This window comes from Paroedura picta, chromosome 5 (genome assembly GCF_049243985.1).
Source record: "Paroedura picta isolate Pp20150507F chromosome 5, Ppicta_v3.0, whole genome shotgun sequence".
Taxonomy (NCBI): domain Eukaryota; kingdom Metazoa; phylum Chordata; class Lepidosauria; order Squamata; family Gekkonidae; genus Paroedura; species Paroedura picta.
In genome coordinates, this window is record NC_135373.1 from 16,344,776 (window position 1) to 16,363,601 (window position 18,826).

The following is an 18,826-nucleotide window of genomic DNA, read 5'->3' on the forward strand; positions in this document are numbered from 1 at the left end:
ACCTTGTTCTGTCACTCTTCCCCACCTCTTCTCTCGTTGACTGAGATCTTCAGTCTCCTCTGAAAATACCTGGTCAGAACTTCCCACATTCCTCCATCTATTCCTTTGTGAGTGTGAAGAGGAGCTGCCGTGGGGTCGGAAGAGGCTGCTAGACACAGATTGTAGACAATTAAGATTCTGCTTTGATTGTTTTATATTTCTCTGCAAAAGGTGAGAAATAAGTTGTTCTTTGAAAGTCCCAGTTCTTTGATTGGAAGAAGCTATTGATTGAGAGCTTTCTGGTTTTTGTATGGCGAGACTACACATGTGGAAAAGAAAACCTTAATCTTGCCATGTTAATCCTCCCCATGCCTGAATCTTTACCCGTCAGTAGCTGTTGTACTTACTTTGCTATGTATGTTATGTTATTAAATGCCTTCTGTGCCTAACTCTGTCATAGGAGAAATAAATATATTCCCAGCAGTCTGGTAATGTGTTTCTCTCTAGAATGCTGAGCTGAGGGATCCAGTGTAAATGGGAAGCTGCTGCCATTTATGGTCCCATTCAAAATAATCAGCTTCTATTTAAAGATGAAGAAATTACAGGTTCAGAAATGGGAGCTCTTACAAAGTGGTGTGAATGAAACCTTTGGGGCAGTCCCACCGTCACAGAGAAAAGCAATGGAAGTATTTTCAGTTTTGGCCCCTGACTCCCAAGCTGCAGATAGGTCTGTTGCTGCCTTGGTGAAGGCTCTCTTCTTCACAACCTCTGGGAAGTCACTTTTCCTCACAGACATGGCAGGAGAATTTCCACAAACACTCAGGGTTGAGGGGGCGCCCCAGAAGATGGCCGCTCTTCCTCCGGCTGCCCTTCTCTGTCTTTACATGCTTTTCTCCTCAGGAACGTCTCCCCTCAGCTTTCCCCTCCTTCTCCTGTCCTGTTGCCAGGCAACCACTCCTCAGCCTCTCAGTAGAAATCACCTCCCTCTAGAGCAGGCTTTCTCAACCAGGGGTTTCTCAAACCCTGGGGTTTCTTGACAGCCCTGGAACAGTCTCCTGAATAGGTGGGAGTTAATTAATTTTGTGTATTTTAGGTATGTTAAACATTTATCAGATGATATGTCCATATATGGTCTTATTAAGCCATGCACCCCTCCCAAAATGGCCAATGATGGGCCTGGAGAGGGTGGGAAGGGGAGGGGCCCGGGGTGGATGAATACACAGCTCTGCTTCCCAACCATATTCTGCAGATGGCACCACTTCTGGGGTTTCTTAAAGCCTGAGAAATGGTTCTCAAGAGTAAAAAAAATGAGAAAGGGTGCTCTAGATGGCCATCTTTCCACGCATGGGACCTCTACTCTTGTGAAAATAACTCTCAGACTTTTAAGTAATAAAACATATTTTGACATGACTTACATGCTCCTCCCTTTACCCCCACACCATTGCAGCAAATATCTATAGTACCACTATTTTATACCCATCATTTTCCCTCCCAGTCACTTTTCCTGCTGTCTCACAATCAGGATTTAAGATGGGTGCTTTTAACATGGGTGCTTTTCCACTAAATGTCTTTCCACAAGCTTTTCTTCCCATTTGAAACTTCTTTTTCTGAAATTCTCTGTCCCTGGAGAAAAATCCCTCAGCCTCTTCTCTCTTCTCTCTTTCTAGAGTTCTCACCTTCTTATTCTTGCCTTGTGGCTACTCTGTAGAAATCCCCTACATTTAGAGGGCAGATTTTCCAGGCCAGACCCCACTCTGCAAGTGAAAACATGTTACAAACTTTAAAAAAACATATTTTGTTGTGTATGTGGCTTAACAGAACCAAAGCCTGGTATTGAGAAGTTGGTGTACTGATTTGCTACAAACTTGAGTCCAGGCTATTATCAGACTAATCTATGAACCTATTGGAGGCTGTTGTCATGTGCCCATGTCAATCTCTGCTGTTTTTCCAGGGCTGGAGGTGGGATCCTCCATCTCACCCCTCCCTTCTAGTTTCCTGTTTACATTGAGCCATGTCTGCGAAAGGCAAGTGGTATCACTGTGTTCCTCTGTGAAATATTAAACAACTTGTGTAGAGGCTAGAATTAGATGGCCAGCTAGGAAGATAACCCAGCCTAGATGGCAACAGTATTCGCACCTCTTGAGTTCAAACGCTTTCTCTTGAGAACCTTTCTAGCCTCAATCTTGGGGGGGGGGGTATGTGTGGGTCCTATTCCATATATACTGCTGTGGGTCCTTTGTCAATTCCCCTGCTGTGATGTATCTCCACTGAAACCTGCTCCAGCATGTTCCTTCTAATAAACCAACTCTGATCAAGTGCCTGATGTTTGGGACTTTGCTATGTTGGGGTCCCTCCCCTCCATTCATGGTGGACTGGGACATGGATTATCAGGCTTCCCCTTGGGGAGGTTTTGCAACGATTTAGGAGCTGACACCTCCTCTGTGTCCACCCACTCATTTGCTGCATCAGGAAAACCCTTCCAAGAAAGGAAATATTGCAACTGTCCCCGGAGTTTACGAGAGTTTAAAACATCCGAGAGGTCATAGTGGTCCAATCTTTTTGAACCCTGGGGGTCATTTTGGGGAAAGCCCCTTGCAGCTATTGCAGCTATGCTGTGTCTTTGGAGCCTCTAACACACACACACACAAACACTTAGGCCATACAGAAAATGAAAATGGGAACATTAACAAAGTGGGGAGGGGGAATTTAGCACAAACACATCCACACACACACAGACACACACACACACACAAAGCAAAAGCAAGTAACCAAGAGGACTAGGATAAGGATGCTACCTTCCAGTTGGGACCTGGGGATCAAGAAAAATTATAGCTCATCTCAATACCAAACATCAGTTCACCTAGAAAGTTGCAGGGGGGCGACAGGATTGGGAAACCTCATACATATATTGAGGAAGCTGAAACCCCTTATGTAAACTGAGTTATTGCTGGGAAGTCCCCACACTTGCTGAAGACTTCTCCTTGGTCCATCAGTGCCTCCTTCACAGCCTGGTATCCACATAGAACCACACCTGGCTTAGGTCCCAGGGATACACTATGAACAGAGCCAAGTCTGTCTTGCTCAGCTGGTGACACTCAAAGAAAAGAAACTATGCACCCTCCTGGATGGAATTGAGATGTAGGCTGATTTCTCCACACCTCTGGATCTCACACCAAATTCAATTATGACTGCTATGGTCATTTGCCTGCTAATGGAGCTTTCTCCATCCTGGTCCCAGAGGAGATCAGGGCCCTGACAGAACTTGAACAGTTCCACAGGGCCCGAAAAAGCACGCTCCTCTGCCAGGCATTTTGTTGTGGTATACCCAAACCACTGCTTCCCATTGGCCCCCAAGCCTCACTCTTACGACGACTACTACAAATCTGCCCAACCCACTGGGCCTCAGTACAAGTTAAGTACAAGGCTCTTTGCAGTTTCCACTGGTCTTTAATGTTATTGTTGTTATCACCTTGTTATTACTACAAATGGAGTTACCTGTATCATTTCTTGTTTCATGTAAACTGCCCAGAGCCTTTGGGGAGGGCAGTATATAAATACAATAATACAATAAATAAAAATTTAAAAAATCCAGCATCTGAAATCACTCTACTTGCCATGATGTAGAAGATGGAACCAACATGGTCTAGATCAATTTGCCATCTGGCTTGATCAGGAAAAGAATTTGGCACAGGAACAAGCTGGTTTTAGGGAAGGTAGATCTACAATTGAGCATTGTCTTACTCTCCAACATCTTATTGAGAAGTATAGTGCCAAGGGTTCAGCGTCATTATACATGGAATTTGTCAACTTTGTATCAGCATTCAATTCTATCTCAAGGCGTTTTTTGTGGGCTAAACTGGAAGGATCTACTATTGATAAGAGGCTTCTCTTTTTTATTTACCGTATATACTCAGGGGGAGGTGGGGTCGGGTGGGTGATAGTGTAAGGGGGCTGGGTGGGCTAGAGTGGGTTAATGCAGTTGTAGGGAGATGGACCTAGCTTAGGTGTATTAGTGCCTGCTCTCGGGGGGTAGGTGGGAGGAATCATGGAGGGGAAGGTCAGGGGGGGGGGGAGCACATATCATGGGCCAGGGGGGCTATGGCTGGGAGATGAGGTTGGGCAGAGAAGGGTTGGGAACACTGGTGTCCCATATAGGGCCCAGCCGTGGAAACACGACCGGTACTCCTGGTGTGCTCGATTCCCTTCTAACCTCCATCCCATCCCCAGGAATGTGAGGGTGGAGGCTAGGGGAAAGGGCCCATCATTGGTCTTCTGCTATGCAAGGTCGATCAAGAACAAGGCCGCGACTCTGCAACATTTCTTTGTGGAGTCGAAGGCTGACATTGTTTGCGTGATGGAGACCTGGCTGAGAGATGGAGAGGAAGTGGCCTTGAGAGAACTGGCCCCAGCAGGTTACTCCGCCCTTCCCAAATCCCAGACCAACAAGAGGGAGGGTGGCAATCTTGGTTCGGGAGGCTTTCTCCTACAGGGGTCTCCCGGGGCCAGAAATCGGTGGAGTGGAGTGTGTCGGTATTGGGTTGGACTGGGTTGAGAGCTTGGCCATCTGGCTGGTATACTGTCCATCCAATGTGCCGCCAGATACCCTGCCCTGGCTGCTGGAGGCGGCGGCTCCCTGGGCATTGCAGTTCCCCCGGTAGTTTTAATCCTGGGTGACTTCAACATGGTGGGGACCTGGTGTCTTCCATGGCGACACTGGGGCTCTCACAAATTGTTGCTGGGCCCACCCATCACGCCGGCCACACACTCGACTTGATTTTCGGCACCGGGATAGAGGTGGATCTAGATGCAGCTTTGGCTGTGCCGTGGTCAGAACACTATGCCCTGCGGGCTCGGCTCAAGATACCACCCCCTCCCCAATTGGGCAGCGGGTGCATTTTTGCCCGCCCGCGGAGACTCATGGATCCGCTCGGTTTCCAGAATGCACTGCAGGACTTGATGTCTCCTGGTGACTCACTGGCGGCCCTGGTAGTCACGCCTGATGGCCACCATAGATGAAATCACCCCTAAACGTCCTCTCTGCCCTCGACTCAAATGGGCCACTTGGTACACGGGGGTGCTCTGGGAGAAGAAAAGGGAAGTGAGACGACTGGAGCGAGTGTGGCGGAAGACTTGTGATGAAGCTACAAGAACATCTTATCGCACGCTTATGAGGGCATATGAGATGGCAGTGAAAGTGGCAAAACGGGACTTCTTTGCTACGGAAATCGTGTCCGCAAGCTTTCGCCCGGCCCAATTATTTAGGGTAGTTAGATCTCTCACTGCCCTTTAGGGGCGCCAAAATAGTAGATAATTGGAACTTGGCTTTGAGGCATTAGCAAGGTATTTAGCGGACAAAGTCTTGTTGCTCAGCTGCGACCTTCCTGCCACGATTATTACAGTGAATGAACTGGAGACCTGTTGGCTGCTGTTGGCAGTGAGGTTTGATGGCTTCAGGTGGCTCTCTTCTTCCAAAGTGGACAAGTTGCTAGGTGCGGTTAGGGCAACCACCTGCCCCCTCGACCCCTGTCCTTCTTGGCTCCTCAAGGGAGGTGGCCAGTAGATAGGAGGCCAGATCACAGACATCATCAACTCCTCCCTGAGTATGGGGGAGTTTCCTGAGTGGCTGAAGGAGGCGGTAGTTTGCCCTCTCCTGAAGAAACCATCACTGGACCCACAGGACCCTGCTAACTACCACCCAGTGTCACATTTAGCATTCTTGGGCAAGGTGGTGGAAAGGGCTGCGGTGGACTAGCTCCTGGCATTCTTGGAGGAAACTTTGCCACTCGATCCATATCAGTCTGGCTTCTGCCCTGGCCACGGGGTGGGGACGGTGTTGGTCGCCCACCCGTCACTTGCTCCTTCACTTCCAGAATTTTGGTCCATGGGATGACTCTCTTCATATCTCTGAGTTTATTAAAGTCTGCCCTATGAAGGTCTAACAGACAAATCAGACTATGAATTCCCCCCCCCCCATCTTACAAGAAATCCTAGGAGAACATAGTCACTCCTCCCCATGATCCCCACCTCCTTCACCCTATCTACCTGCTCAAAAATGAAAGATTGCTTCAGTATGGAATACCCTCTGGATATAAATTAACAGTAAATAAGGGGCTTTTAAAGTTTTAAAACCTAAATAAGTAATATGTGGTCTTAATCTTTATATGTTATAACTGTTTGGTTCATCTAGTGGATCACAACCCAGGAGAAAGCACATTTCGTAAAAGGGACGCAGGACCATCCCAGCTCCTACTTTCATTAAGGCTCTTCTTTCATCACCAGATACTTGGCTCTGCCCTGTTCGTAGGACTTGCCCCTGGATTGTATTTCTGGCTGGGAAGCAAGAACACCCTGTTTATTATTCATTAATTAATCCAGAGAGAGAAGAAGTGAGAGAAGGAAGAAGGGAAGAAGTGAGTTGAGAGGGAAGAAGTGAGTTGGAGGTTTTAACTGGGATCTCTTCAGGGCAGCTGGCATGGAGTGGAGTGTGGTTACAGCAGCCCTTCTGGCCATCTGCATTCCTTGCCTGCTGCTCTTTCGGAAGTGGAAGGAATGGGGCACAAAGGGGCGCTTGCCCCCCGGACCTCGCCCACTCCCCATCGTGGGCAACCTCTTCCATCTGGATTCTAAGAATATAGCCAAGTCCCTGAAGGCGGTAAGGCCAGCCTTACTTGAAGTGGTGATGCAGGTCTTTGTTTTGGAGGGGGCAAAAAGGAAAGAAACACATGCTGGAGGTGGGGTCATAATGTGACTTCTCAGAAAGAATCAGGAGATGGAGCATGTTGTAGGAAGATGCTGAGGAAAAGCTATTCTGAAGAGGACTTAATAGAAATTGTTCCTCTGGGGTACTTTGGCTGGGTGTCTTGTACTGTTGAATGATTTCTGCCAGAGTGTTTTGTTTTGCATCAATCTGAACATGGTTAGAGAAGGGATGGACAACATTTGTTTCTTTGTGTGTTTACAGCTGAGAGAGAGATATGGCTCCATTTACACCATATATCTGGGTTCCCAGCCTTTTGTGGTGTTGTGTGGATACCAGGTTGTGAAGGAGGCCCTGGTGGACCACGGTGAGGAATTTTGTGGACGTGTGGAATATCCAACAGTGACCAACTTCACTCATGGGGATGGTGAGTACCTTGGCTTCCTCTCTGGGAGACAGGTGAGCTGCCTGTCTATCTAGGATCCTCACAGAATCACAGAATCATAGAGTTGGAAGGGGCCATACAGGCCATCTAGTCCAACCCCCTGCTCAACGCAGGATTAGCCCTAAGCATAATCATAATCATAATCCTCTCATAGTCCTGTAAGGTTCCAATTTTGCTCTTAACATAATTTGTCCAAAGCCTCCATTTTGTGTCTCTGCAGGGATTGCTTTTTCCAATGGCAACAAATGGAAGGTGTTGCGGCGTTTTGCTGTACAGGCTTTGCGTGAATTTGGGATGGGCCGGCGCAGCATTGAGGAACGGATTCAAGAAGAGGCCCGAAGCATGGTGGAAGAGCTTGCCAAGACAAAAGGTGTGTGCATGTTGGGTGGGTGAAGAAGCAGCAAGTTAGAACAGCAAACAACTATCATAGGAGTCTCACAGCAACTAGCCAGTCTTCAGGCTGCAAACTCATGCAATGTAATAAAATTTTTGAATTTTCAATTGTGGGAAAGAGAAAACCTTTACGTAATCGTACATATAGACTGGACTTCAGGAAAGCCAATTCTAACAGACCTAAAGGTATGTTTGGTAGACTCCTGTGGTCAGAAAGACTTGAAGAGATGGGAGTCTAAGAGGGCTGGGAGTTTTTTAAAAGTGAAATGCTGAAGGCTCAATCACACACAATTCCCTTGAGAAGAAAAGATCAAGGAGCCTAAGGAAGCCAAGGTGGCTCCATAAGCAGAATGTAACACAACATGGAGGACTGGAATGGTGGCCAAGGATCACTGTTGGAGCAGTCCACAAACACCTAGTTTCTTTAAATGAAACAGTCTTCTGGGCCAGATGAATTGCATCTAAGAGTACTAAAAGAACTTGCAGATGTAATCTATGAACCTCTGTCCATTATTTTTGACACTTCTTGGAGAACAGGTGAGGTGTCAGATGAAAGGGAAAAAGGAGGATCCGGGTAACTATCGACCTTTCAGCCTGACATCAATAGTTGGCAAAATTTTGGAACAAATAATCAAACACTCAGTCCTTGAGCAGCTGGAACTGAGAGCTATGATTTCTAAGACTTAGCATGGGTTTTGCAAGAACAAGTCATGTCAGACCAACCTTATCTCTTTTTTTGCAAAAGTGACTACCTTGCTGAATTAGGGGAATGCTGTGGACATAGTTTATCTAGATTTCATTAAAGCTTTTGATAAGGTTCCACATGATATTCTTGTTCACAAGTTGATAAAATGTGGTATGGATCCTAATTACGTTAAAGGTAAAGGTTAAGGTATCCCTTGTGCAAGCACCGAGTCATGTCTGATCCTTGGGGTGACGCCATCTAGTGTTTTCATGGCAGACTCAATACGGGGTGGTTTGCCAGTGCCTTCCCCAGTCATTACCATTTACCCCCCAGCAAGCTGGGTACTCATTTTGCCGACCTTGAAAGGATGGAAGGCTGAGTCAACCTTGAGCCGGCTGCTGGGATCAAACTCCCAACATCATGGGCAGACAGCTTCAGACAGCATTTCTGTGCCTTACCACCCTGCGCCACAAGAGGCTCTTTTTAATTACGTTAGGTGGATCAGTTATGGTTGACAGATTGTACCCAGAGGGTACTTGTTAATGGTTCAGCATCCTCTTGTAAAAGAGTGACAAGTGGAGTTCCCCAGGAATCTATCCTGAGGCCTGTGTTGTTCAACATATGTATAAATGATCTGGATGAGGGATGAGAGGGGATACTTATTAAATTTGCAGACGATACTAAACTGGGAGGGGTAGCAAACACAACCAAAGACAGAATCAGAATACAGGATGATCTTGATAGGCTCGCAAAGTGGGCTAAACTGAATAAAATGAAGTTCAATAGGGACATATGTAAAGTTCTTCATTTAGGTAGGAAAAACCAAATACACCAATATAGGATGGGGGAGACTTGTCTTGGCAGTAGCATGTGTGAAAAGTATCTAGGAGTCTTAGTAGACCATACATTGAACATGAGTCAGCAGTGTGACTCAGTGGCTAAAAAGCAAATGGGACTATGAGCTGTATCAAAAGGAGAATCATGTCCAGATCACGGGAGGTGATCTGCTCTGGTTCAGCCTCACTTGGAGTACTGTGTTCAGTTTTGGGCCCCCCAGTTGAAGAGGGATGTTGACAAACTGAAGCATGTCCAGAGGAGGGCAACAAAGATGGTGAGAGGTTTGGAGACCAAGATGTATAAAGAAAGGTTGGGGAAGCTTTGTCTGTTTAGCCTGGAGAGGAAACGACTGAGAGGGTATCTGATAACCATCTTCAAGTATTTAAAAGGGTACCATATAGATGATGGAGCAGTATTGATCTCTCTTGCCCCAGAGTAACGGGTCAATGGGATGAAATTAATTCAAAAGAAATTCCGTCTAAACATCAGGAAGAAGTTCCTAACAGTTAGAGCGGTTTCTCAGTGGAATAGGCTTCCTTGGAAGGTGGTGGGTTCTCCATCTTTGGAAATTTTTAAACACAGGCTAGATAACCATATGTTGGAGAGACTGATTCTGTGAAGGCTGGTTACAGAGATGAGCAAGAGGGTTGTGAGTGTTCTGCATAGTGCAGGGGGTTGGACTAGATGACCCATGAGGTCCCTTCCAACTCTATGGTTCTATGATTCTATAATTCTATGAAAAATAATCAGTAAGACAAAAACAATGCAGCCAGCTCTGCAGAGCAGTTGACTCTAAACCAAAACACCATTTGAAAGAAGACTGGCTGAGTACAGGAAAGGAAGGGGCCCTCCACACCTGGTCAGCCAAAGTGGGATGGTGAGTTGATTGAATTGAGCCCTGAATCAAACAATGTCTTCAAGGGTAGCCCCACATAGTGCAGAACAGTAGTCCAACCTGACCACCTTTTTGGCTGGACAAGCCATGCCAGAATACTCCAAGCTCTGCATGTGAGATTTTGGATTCTTTTGAAGACTCCTTGAAAATTCTGTAGGATCAGAATCTAAGAGCCAGAGCCGTTATCTTGAGTCCTGCACATCTGAACATCTATTGTCAGAGGTGAAAGCTCTTGTTTCATGTTAACCTAAGTCTTCGACACCAATTTGTACCAGTAGCTAAGTCATGCTCTCAGCTCCAATATGGAATCCCGATATATAAAACTATAAAATGCAGAATATTAGATATTGAATTTCAAACGCAGCTAGAAAAATGTGCTCTCCACTTTTTTTAGATATCTCTCCACCATCTGATAAATGAGCATTCTATTGTCATTTACTTGGATTTTAGTAAAGCTTTTGACAAGGTTCCCCATGATGTTCTGATGGATAAGTTGAAGGACTGCAATCTGGATTTTCAGATAGTTAGGTGGATAGGGAATTGGTTAGAGAACCGCACTCAAAGAGTTGTTGTCAATGGTGTTTCAACAGACTGGAGAGAGGTAAGTAGCAGGGTACCTCAGGGCTCAGTGCTCGACCTGGTACTTTTTAACATATTTATTAATTATCTAGATCAGTGGTCCCTCACCAAGGCCATGGCGCCGGGCCGCGGCTCCCTCTCTCCGCCCCCCCGCAGTAAAAAACTTCCCAGGCCGCAAGCTTGCGGCCCGGAAAGCTTCTTACTGAGGGAGGGTGAGGAGAGGGAATCAGGGCCACGCCAAAATCGCACATGTGCGACCGGGCCGCGCATGCGCAAATGCGGCATGCGCGGCAGAAATCGCGCATGCACAGCACTTTTGCGCATGCGCAATGCGTGGGCGCGGCCCGCTGCCCTGCCGGTCCCCAGCCTCAGAAAGGTTGGGGACCACTGATCTAGATGAGGGGGTAGAGGGACTACTCATCAAGTTTGCAGATGACACCAAATTGGGAGGCCTGGCAAATACTCCGGAAGATAGAGACAGAGTTCAACGAGATCTGAACACAATGGAAAAATGGGCAAATGAGAACAAGATGCAATTTAATAAAGATAAGTGTAAAGTTCTGCATCTGGGTCAGAAAAATGAAAAGCATGCCTACTGGATGGGGGATACACTTCTAGGTAACACTGTGTGTGAACGAGACCTTGGGGTACTTGTGGATTGTAAACTAAACATGAGCAGGCAGTGTGATACAGCGGTAAAAAAGGCAAATGCCATTTTGGGCTGTATCAACAGAGGCATCACATCAAAATCACAAGATGTCATAGTCCTATTGTATACGGCACTGGTCAGACCACACCTGGAGTACTGTGTGCAGTTCTGGAGGCCTCACTTCAAGAAGGACGTAGATAAAATTGAAAGGGTGCAGAGGAGAGTGACGAAGATGATCTGGGGCCAAGGGATGCTTAGGGCTAATCCTGCGTTGAGCAGGGGGTTGGACTAGATGGCCTGTATGGCCCCTTCCAACTCTATGATTCTATGATTCTCTCACCTTGTTATTCCCCAACAACACAGGGCTTTTATGCTTGCCAGGTTTAACATCCTCCCATCAGCAGTTATGGCAGGGAGATTTCAGAAGATTTCACTGCCCATGTAAACCAGGCTCTATAGAAACCATACAGCATGTGTTTTTTTACTGCCCCATATACAATGCCATTCGGGCTAAAGCTCTAGACTCAATCCTAGTTAAATGTATTAGCTACTCTGATAAAGGCAAGGTACAGTTCCTTCTTTCCCATCAGGATCCAGATACAATTGATAAAGTGGCTGAATTCTTACAAATGGCAATTAAGCTGCGTGAACTTAAGAATTGACTGTATTCTGATTTGTCTTATTTTTATGCCAATAAAAGTTGTTGTTGTTGTTGATAGATTCTTTCCCCCAGGCAGAATTGTTCTAAGCAATTTAAATTAATGTAATAAATTAACTAGTCCTTTCACAGCCAGCCAAGTTCATTTAAAATGCTTAACATCCTCCATAGTTTGGGCAACTTTATGACTGCTTCAGTCATGACTAGTGAAGTGCTCGCCGAACCATTGCATGGGGTTCCTCACCTACTTTGTCTTTTCATGCCTCCCCAGCAACCCCCATTGACCCCAGTTTCCTCATTAGCTGTGCTGTCACCAACATCATTTGTTCCGTCATTTTTGGGGATCGGTTTGATTACCAGGACAAGAAATTCCTTACTTTGGTTGACGTGTTGAATGACGACTTCCACCTCTTAGGCAGCTCATGGATACAGGTGAGTGATGATTGGCATTTGAGATGGAATGGATAGGGGATGAGACAGTTGCTTAGACAAGAGACCCGCAAAGGTCAAAATGGAATGTTAATGTTCAGAGACTCTGGCTCCTGGGTATTTGTTGCTCAAAGAAAAAGTGCCCTCTCAGTATCAAGGAGTGGGAAACTGATGGCAATGAGGGCAGTAAAATAATAGAATCATAGAGTTGGAAGGGACCTCCTGGGTCAAAGTACTTCACCTTTCCTCCTCCTGGCCCATGTGCAGAGAGCATCCACATGAGAGAGCATCCTGGCCCATGTGCAGAGAGCATCCACAGTACAGAGAGCATCCACATGAATTTTGGTATCCACATCACAATGGTATGAAGCAAGGTGGTTTTTTCCTCTTTACAGGTGTATAACATGTTCCCTGGTATCATGTCTTACCTGCCTGGACCCCACAACAGATTGTTCAAGAATTATGAGGAGATACGCTTATTAATTCTGGAGACGGCCAAGATGCACCAGGAGACCCTGGACCCCGACTTCCCTCGCGATTTGATTGACTGCTTCCTTCTAAAAATGCAGCAGGTGCAGAGAGGGTTTCAGGTTATGTTCAAAGGCTGAACTTCCCTGTCCAATTAAAAATATTTTCTGAATATTATGTGACAATTGCCTTCGCTTGGGTTTTAATTGCTGCTTTGCTACTGTGAACGATTTTCACACAGGAATGCAAAGAGTTCTTTCCAAAGTCATACCTGAGGGTCAAGTGCTTGATGTGTTTCTAGAACCCAGGGGCACATGTGGTCCTGAATGCGTATTCCAGGAGGCATGTTGCAGCCTCCATCTCACTGCACAGGTAAAGGTTGTTGTCTCTTCTTCTGGTCCCACAGGAAAAGAAGGATCCCTTCACTTACTTCCACATGAACTCTCTTCTGATGACCACTCAAAACCTTTTCCTTGCAGGGGCTGAGACAAGTAGCATCACTCTCTGCTATGGAATCCTCATCCTCATGAAGTACCCTGAACTGCAGGGTGAGATGGGAAAACTGTTCACTTGAGTACGGGAAGGTTGAGTTACGCACCGCTGATCCCTCTAGCTAAGTTCTTGATCTTCTGACTCTCCATGGAAGTCTTTTCCACCCTAAATCCATTAAATGTTTCCTAAAGGGAGGGGTTGGAGATCGACCGTACATCCTTCTGCATGAAAAGGCAGTCCTCTCCTACTGAGCCATGGACCCTTTATTCATGGCCTTGTGATGACAAAAGCATTATTGGGCAGCAATCACACTCTCATGGAGGATGGTGACTGCTGGCTTTTTTCTTCATCTTCACCAATTGTTCATCACAGAACAGATGGACAGTACAATTTAAACAATTCAACAGCCATAAGGGATCTGGTATGAAGCCAGATCCTGGCTCCTCTATGGCCCATGTAAGTGTTGTATGGGATGGGTCAGAACCCTGCCTCTCTGCTGTTTTTGTGGGTGGAAAGGTGTACTTTGAGAACATCCACCACTGAAAATTTCCAAAATACATTCCTGAGGTTTTGCAAAAGCCTGCCCCAAATTTAATATTCTCAAGACAAGGGTGATACTTGAACAGATAGTAGAAATTCAAAGGTTTGAACAAGGTTTTGATGAAGGAATTGTGCTGGATAATTTCTCTGTAAGTTAGTTGTAACTCTCTAATGCTGGTCTTCTAGCAATCTGCCTTCTCCAAATCAGTCCCCTGGTCTGTTCTCTCAAGATTTATCTTTCTCTGAATCATGTGCTCTCTTTCCTGGACTCAAATTGGGGTCTTGTGTGGGCCAAGCATGTGCTCTCCTTCCATGATGTGGCCCACGTCTAGATTTTGTTGTACTCTGCCATGTTCCATTGTCACTTTGTCCTCTGCTTGTCTACAGCGAAAGCCTATGAGGAGATCAACCGGGTTGTTGGCCCTCATCGTAGCCCATTGTTTGAGGATCGGGTGCAGATGCCTTACACTAACGCCTTGATCCACGAGATCCAGCGGTTCAGTGATATCGTGCCTATGGGGCTCCCCCGTGCTGTTACAACTGATACTCACTACTGTGGCTACACGATCCCTAAGGTACATGAGGATTGGGCATCTTAACCCCCCAAACAAGCACTTTTTTTTGACAAGTTCTCAGGAAAGAGCAGGTGGAGGACTGACAGCTGTTAATCTTGCATAGCATTATTGGTTGCTAAAGTTTTGCAGACCTCTTTCTAGTTGTCATGTTCACACAGTCGGTATAAACCCTTCAGCAATAGACATTAGCCCTAGTCCTGGTTTTAATGTTGCAAATCTTGCAAGTTGTGTCTGCATAGTTAGAATGCATGAAGTTACAATTTCAAACATCGGTGACAATTTCAGCTGAACCAGTTCATTGTCCAATTTCAACTGTGATCCATGTAAAGGTATGCATTTGATTAAAAGAAGAAACCAGGAAATCACACCTTGTTTTTTTAAAGCTCTCTCTGTTTACAGTGTGCTGCACGATCCTAGCATGTTTGTGTGCTCTGGGAAGAGAAATACGGCTTCCTCTTTACAAAGGAGCAGGAAAAAGAAATCTCTCTGGTTTTTAGACATAACGGTTGGGAACAAAGGCCAAGAAGCAAACTGGGAGCCCTGTCTTAGCTAACATTGCTGGATGAATGATTGGTAGAAAATCTAAAAGGTTGTTAGCGTGGACATAACTTTTCAACCGTAGCTGTGTCCCTCTTGGATATATATCTTGGTGGCAGACCGGGCCTGTTACTGAAATGCGTTCTCCATGGGGACACAGACACAAAAACGGGTAGAGCATGTTCCTCCATCCCGACACACCAGCAGTGAAGGGGTGAAAGTAATTGAATAATTGGTGGGATATGTCCAAGGTTTATTTACCATGCGTTCAGAAAGTAAAAATGTCATCAGTCAATCGCAAGTATATCAATATATTACAAGAGAAATGTGAGTTTAGGAAGTGTTGCTCCAAGTCATTCATAAAGATGCTAGCTAGCATACTGTGGGGGCATGAGGCTGCCAAGGCTGTACCATTGTACCATAGCTAGGGTTAGAACTGGGGCCTATCTCAGGCCTATGGATAGAAGATGAAAAGACAGCACGATTTTCAAAGATTCCAGATGAGCCCTCCAAACTTGACAGCAATCCCCTACTAATCAGCATTCTACCCACTTTCTCTTCCAACCAGGGTATCGGTGTCATTCCTTTACTTTCTTCAGTGCATAGAGACATCACCAAGCTCAAAGACCCAGAAGTGTTTGATCCCACCAATTTCCTGGACAAGAAGGGAAGCTTCATCCGCAATGAAGCTTTTATGCCCTTTGGTGTTGGTGAGTTTGAAGTTGAGTGCTGGAAAAGGTGCTGGTAAATAAGATTTCTCAGGGTAGCTTGTTCACATGTGCTGGAGTCTTGGGGTGGTGGGGCAGGGAACTGTTGTTGCCTGACTCCTGGAGATCCCATGGAACAGCTGTTGCCATGATCCCCAATCCTGCATCATTTCTCTCAGCTGTGTAAAGTTGTGGCCGGTGTCCAGTCTGTGTCCAACCACTGCTCCCTTTATTTCTTTTAACCACTGACCAATCCTAGCATGATTGATTTCTCCACTGAGGTGGATTGAATGATAAGGCTAAAGTAAGTGAGCCGTAATTTTGTGATTTTGACTACCAATGATATATCAAGTCTTTATGTGCTGTAGTGTTTCCTTGTTTATGACTTCTACTGTCCATGAAACCTGCAGAAGCCTTCTCCAAAACCAGAGTTCAAATGAATCATATCTATTCTTGTCCAATTTTTTCATTGTCCAACTTTCACAACCATAATTCACTAATCAAATTAATCTACATATGGTAGTCCGACGTATGTCCTTGCTTTTCCATGTTTGGTTCCAGCTCATAATTGCTGAGCGACCCAGAGTAATTTGATGTTTTATTTCCATACTGCACTCACTCACCAGCATCAATTTGTGAGCCAAGAAAAAATGAATTCTTGAAGGCATTTGATTTCTTCACCATCAATTGTTATTTTGACATATCTCTTTTTTGCAGTGGTCATTATTTTTGTCTCTTTATTGTTTAAGAAAGGCCAATTTTCTTATTTACTTCCTTGACCTTTGTAATCAGCTGTTCTAGGCCTTCCTTAATTTCTGACAGGAGGTTAGTGTCATCAGCATACCGAAGATTATTCATAGTCCTTCCTCCAATCATAATTCCAGTGTTTTATTCTTTGAGTTCAATCTCTCTCATAATGATCACAACATACAAGTTGAACAGGAAGGGAGGTAGAATACAAACTTGGCATACTCCTTTCTGTATTTTGATCCAGTTAGTGTCACCAAATGGTGTATGTACAACGGCTTCTTGGTTGCATAGAGTGACTGCATCAGTTTGATCAAAAGCACTAGCACTCTCAAATTTCGCGAGACCTTCAACAATTTGTTTTGATCTACACAATCAAAAGCTTTCTTGTAGTCAATAAAGCAGATGTAGACATCCTTCATTTATTCCTGTGACTTTCCCAAAATCCAGCACAGCTTTGCTACATGATCATGAGTGCCATGTCCCTGGCAAAGTCATCTTAAACAACTGGTAATTCCCTTTCAATGGTTGTTGCTATGCATTGCCGTATGATTTTGAGGAGCATCTTACTAGCATGAGAAATGAGGGCTATTAGATGGTAATGGCAACAGTTTTTTCAGTCTCCCTTTTTTGGTAGTGGGATGAACACAAATCATATCCACTCCACTGGCCAGTTATTTGTTTCCCAGATTTTTTGGCAAAAAGCTGTATTGGTTTTGATTGGTACACAACTCAGCAGTTTCACAGGTATGATGTCAATGACTGGGTCCTTGTTGTTTGGCAATTGACTCAATGCTCATTCAATTTTCTCCTCATCACAAAATATTGCTGATATATTATTCTTTCAAATGTTGTCTAAAGCTCACTCGGAACATGAAATGACTGAGCAGAAAAGGAAGTACTTTTTTTGTGGAGTACTATGGAATGGACTTTACATAATCTGGGCACAGAGAACTGGAGTGAGGAAGAAGGTTCAATGGCTCTCCCTCCTAAAATGTTTCTTCCTTCTCCTGCACTTCACAGGGAAACGTGTGTGTCTTGGAGAGCCCTTGGCTCGCATGGAGATTTTCCTCTTCTTCACCACTCTTCTGCAGCATTTCACCCTCCAGCCTGTGGTTCCACCTGAGGAAATTGACCTCTCACCAATCACGACTGGCTCAGTAGCGATCCCACATCCATTTAAATTCTGTGCCATCCCCCGTTGAAGATATTGTTTAGGAAAACAGGATAGAGAAGGTGAAGGGGGGCTTTTCTTGTCCATAACAATCCAGTTCCTTTCCTAGTTTTATCCTTGGGACCCGGGGTAATATTCCATGGGAGGAAGTAACCTTGGCAGGGGAACATGTTCATTTCCATGTGCAAAATACAGCAACTACCGCTTGATGTCTGAAGGCACAGGGGGACCATAGCCAGCATCTAAAGCATCTAAAGGAATCCCGTCCTTTATTAAGCTATTTCTCCTGTTTCAGGAGAAGAACTTGTCCTGTCACTCTTCCCCAGCTCTTCTCTCCTTGACTGTGATCTTCAGTCTCCTCTGAAAAGGTCTGGTCAGAACTTCATGTATTCCTCCAGCTATTCCTTTGTAAGAATAAAGAGGAGCTGCTGTAAGGTGGGAAGATGATGCTGCACACAGATCGTAGACAATCAGGATTCTGTTTTGATTGTTTTATATATCTCTTCGGCTGTGAAAGGTGTGAACTCAAAGGGATCTTTTAGAGTTCTATTTCCCAGCTTGATTGGAAACAGAATAAAAAATGCTGCAGGAGTTTTCTGTTTTTTGTATGCCATGACTACACATGTAGAAAAGAAAACCTTAATCTTCCCATATTAATCATACAACCATAATCATACAAACCCTTCCCATGCCTGAATCTTTTCCCGTCAGTAATTTTACTTGGCTAAATATTTTATATTGCGGCCCGGGAAGCTTCTTACTGCGGGAGGGGGGAGAGGGAATCAGGGCCGCGCCCGCGCATTGCTGCGTTGATTCGCAATCAACGAATCTGCGTTGATTCGTTGCAATGGAGAGACCCATCTAGCTAGCAGGTGGTGTTTGAGCTGCCGTTTCATTGTTGCCACGCTCCCCCCGAGTGAACCCCCCCCCCGCACGGGTACGATTTTCGGCCGAAAATAGAATGAAAAATAAAGGGAAAATAAACCAGCAAACGGGGCTGTATGTTGCTTGGTGCTTGGTGACTTTAAACAGCTCTGGGGAGGGACTGCAGCCAAGGAAGCCTCGCTGGGTAAACAAAGGCTCGCCGTTGCGTTGATCTCCGCTTGCTCTGAGAAAAAAGATGGCGATCGCTTCGCCGGAAGATCAGAGGAGAGAACCAGGGGGAGGGACTTTGCAGAAACCGCAACAATGGTAACGCACATAACTTTCCCGCTAGTGTTGCAGATTGGTTGCAAGAAAGAATGTAGCGCTTTCCGGAGGGTGAATCCACTTTTTGGGATTTCCCTGAAAGCGCTACAACGAAGCGCTTTTTGCAGATCGGTTTCAGGAGTGTTGCAGAT

General features: G+C 45.4%; 1 protein-coding gene across 1 annotated transcript; it reads left to right on the forward strand.

Moving 5' to 3' along the window:
* Positions 1–6,451: 6,451 nt before the first annotated feature.
* On the forward strand, positions 6,452–17,517 carry LOC143837149 (cytochrome P450 2F2-like). The gene is made up of 9 exons (XM_077336673.1): positions 6,452–6,631; positions 6,941–7,103; positions 7,342–7,491; positions 12,089–12,249; positions 12,642–12,818; positions 13,121–13,262; positions 14,134–14,321; positions 15,427–15,568; positions 17,336–17,517. Exons 1-9 carry the CDS (start codon positions 6,452–6,454, stop codon positions 17,515–17,517), a joined length of 1,485 nt encoding a protein of 494 aa, XP_077192788.1.
* The last annotated feature ends 1,309 nt before the right edge of the window (positions 17,518–18,826 follow it).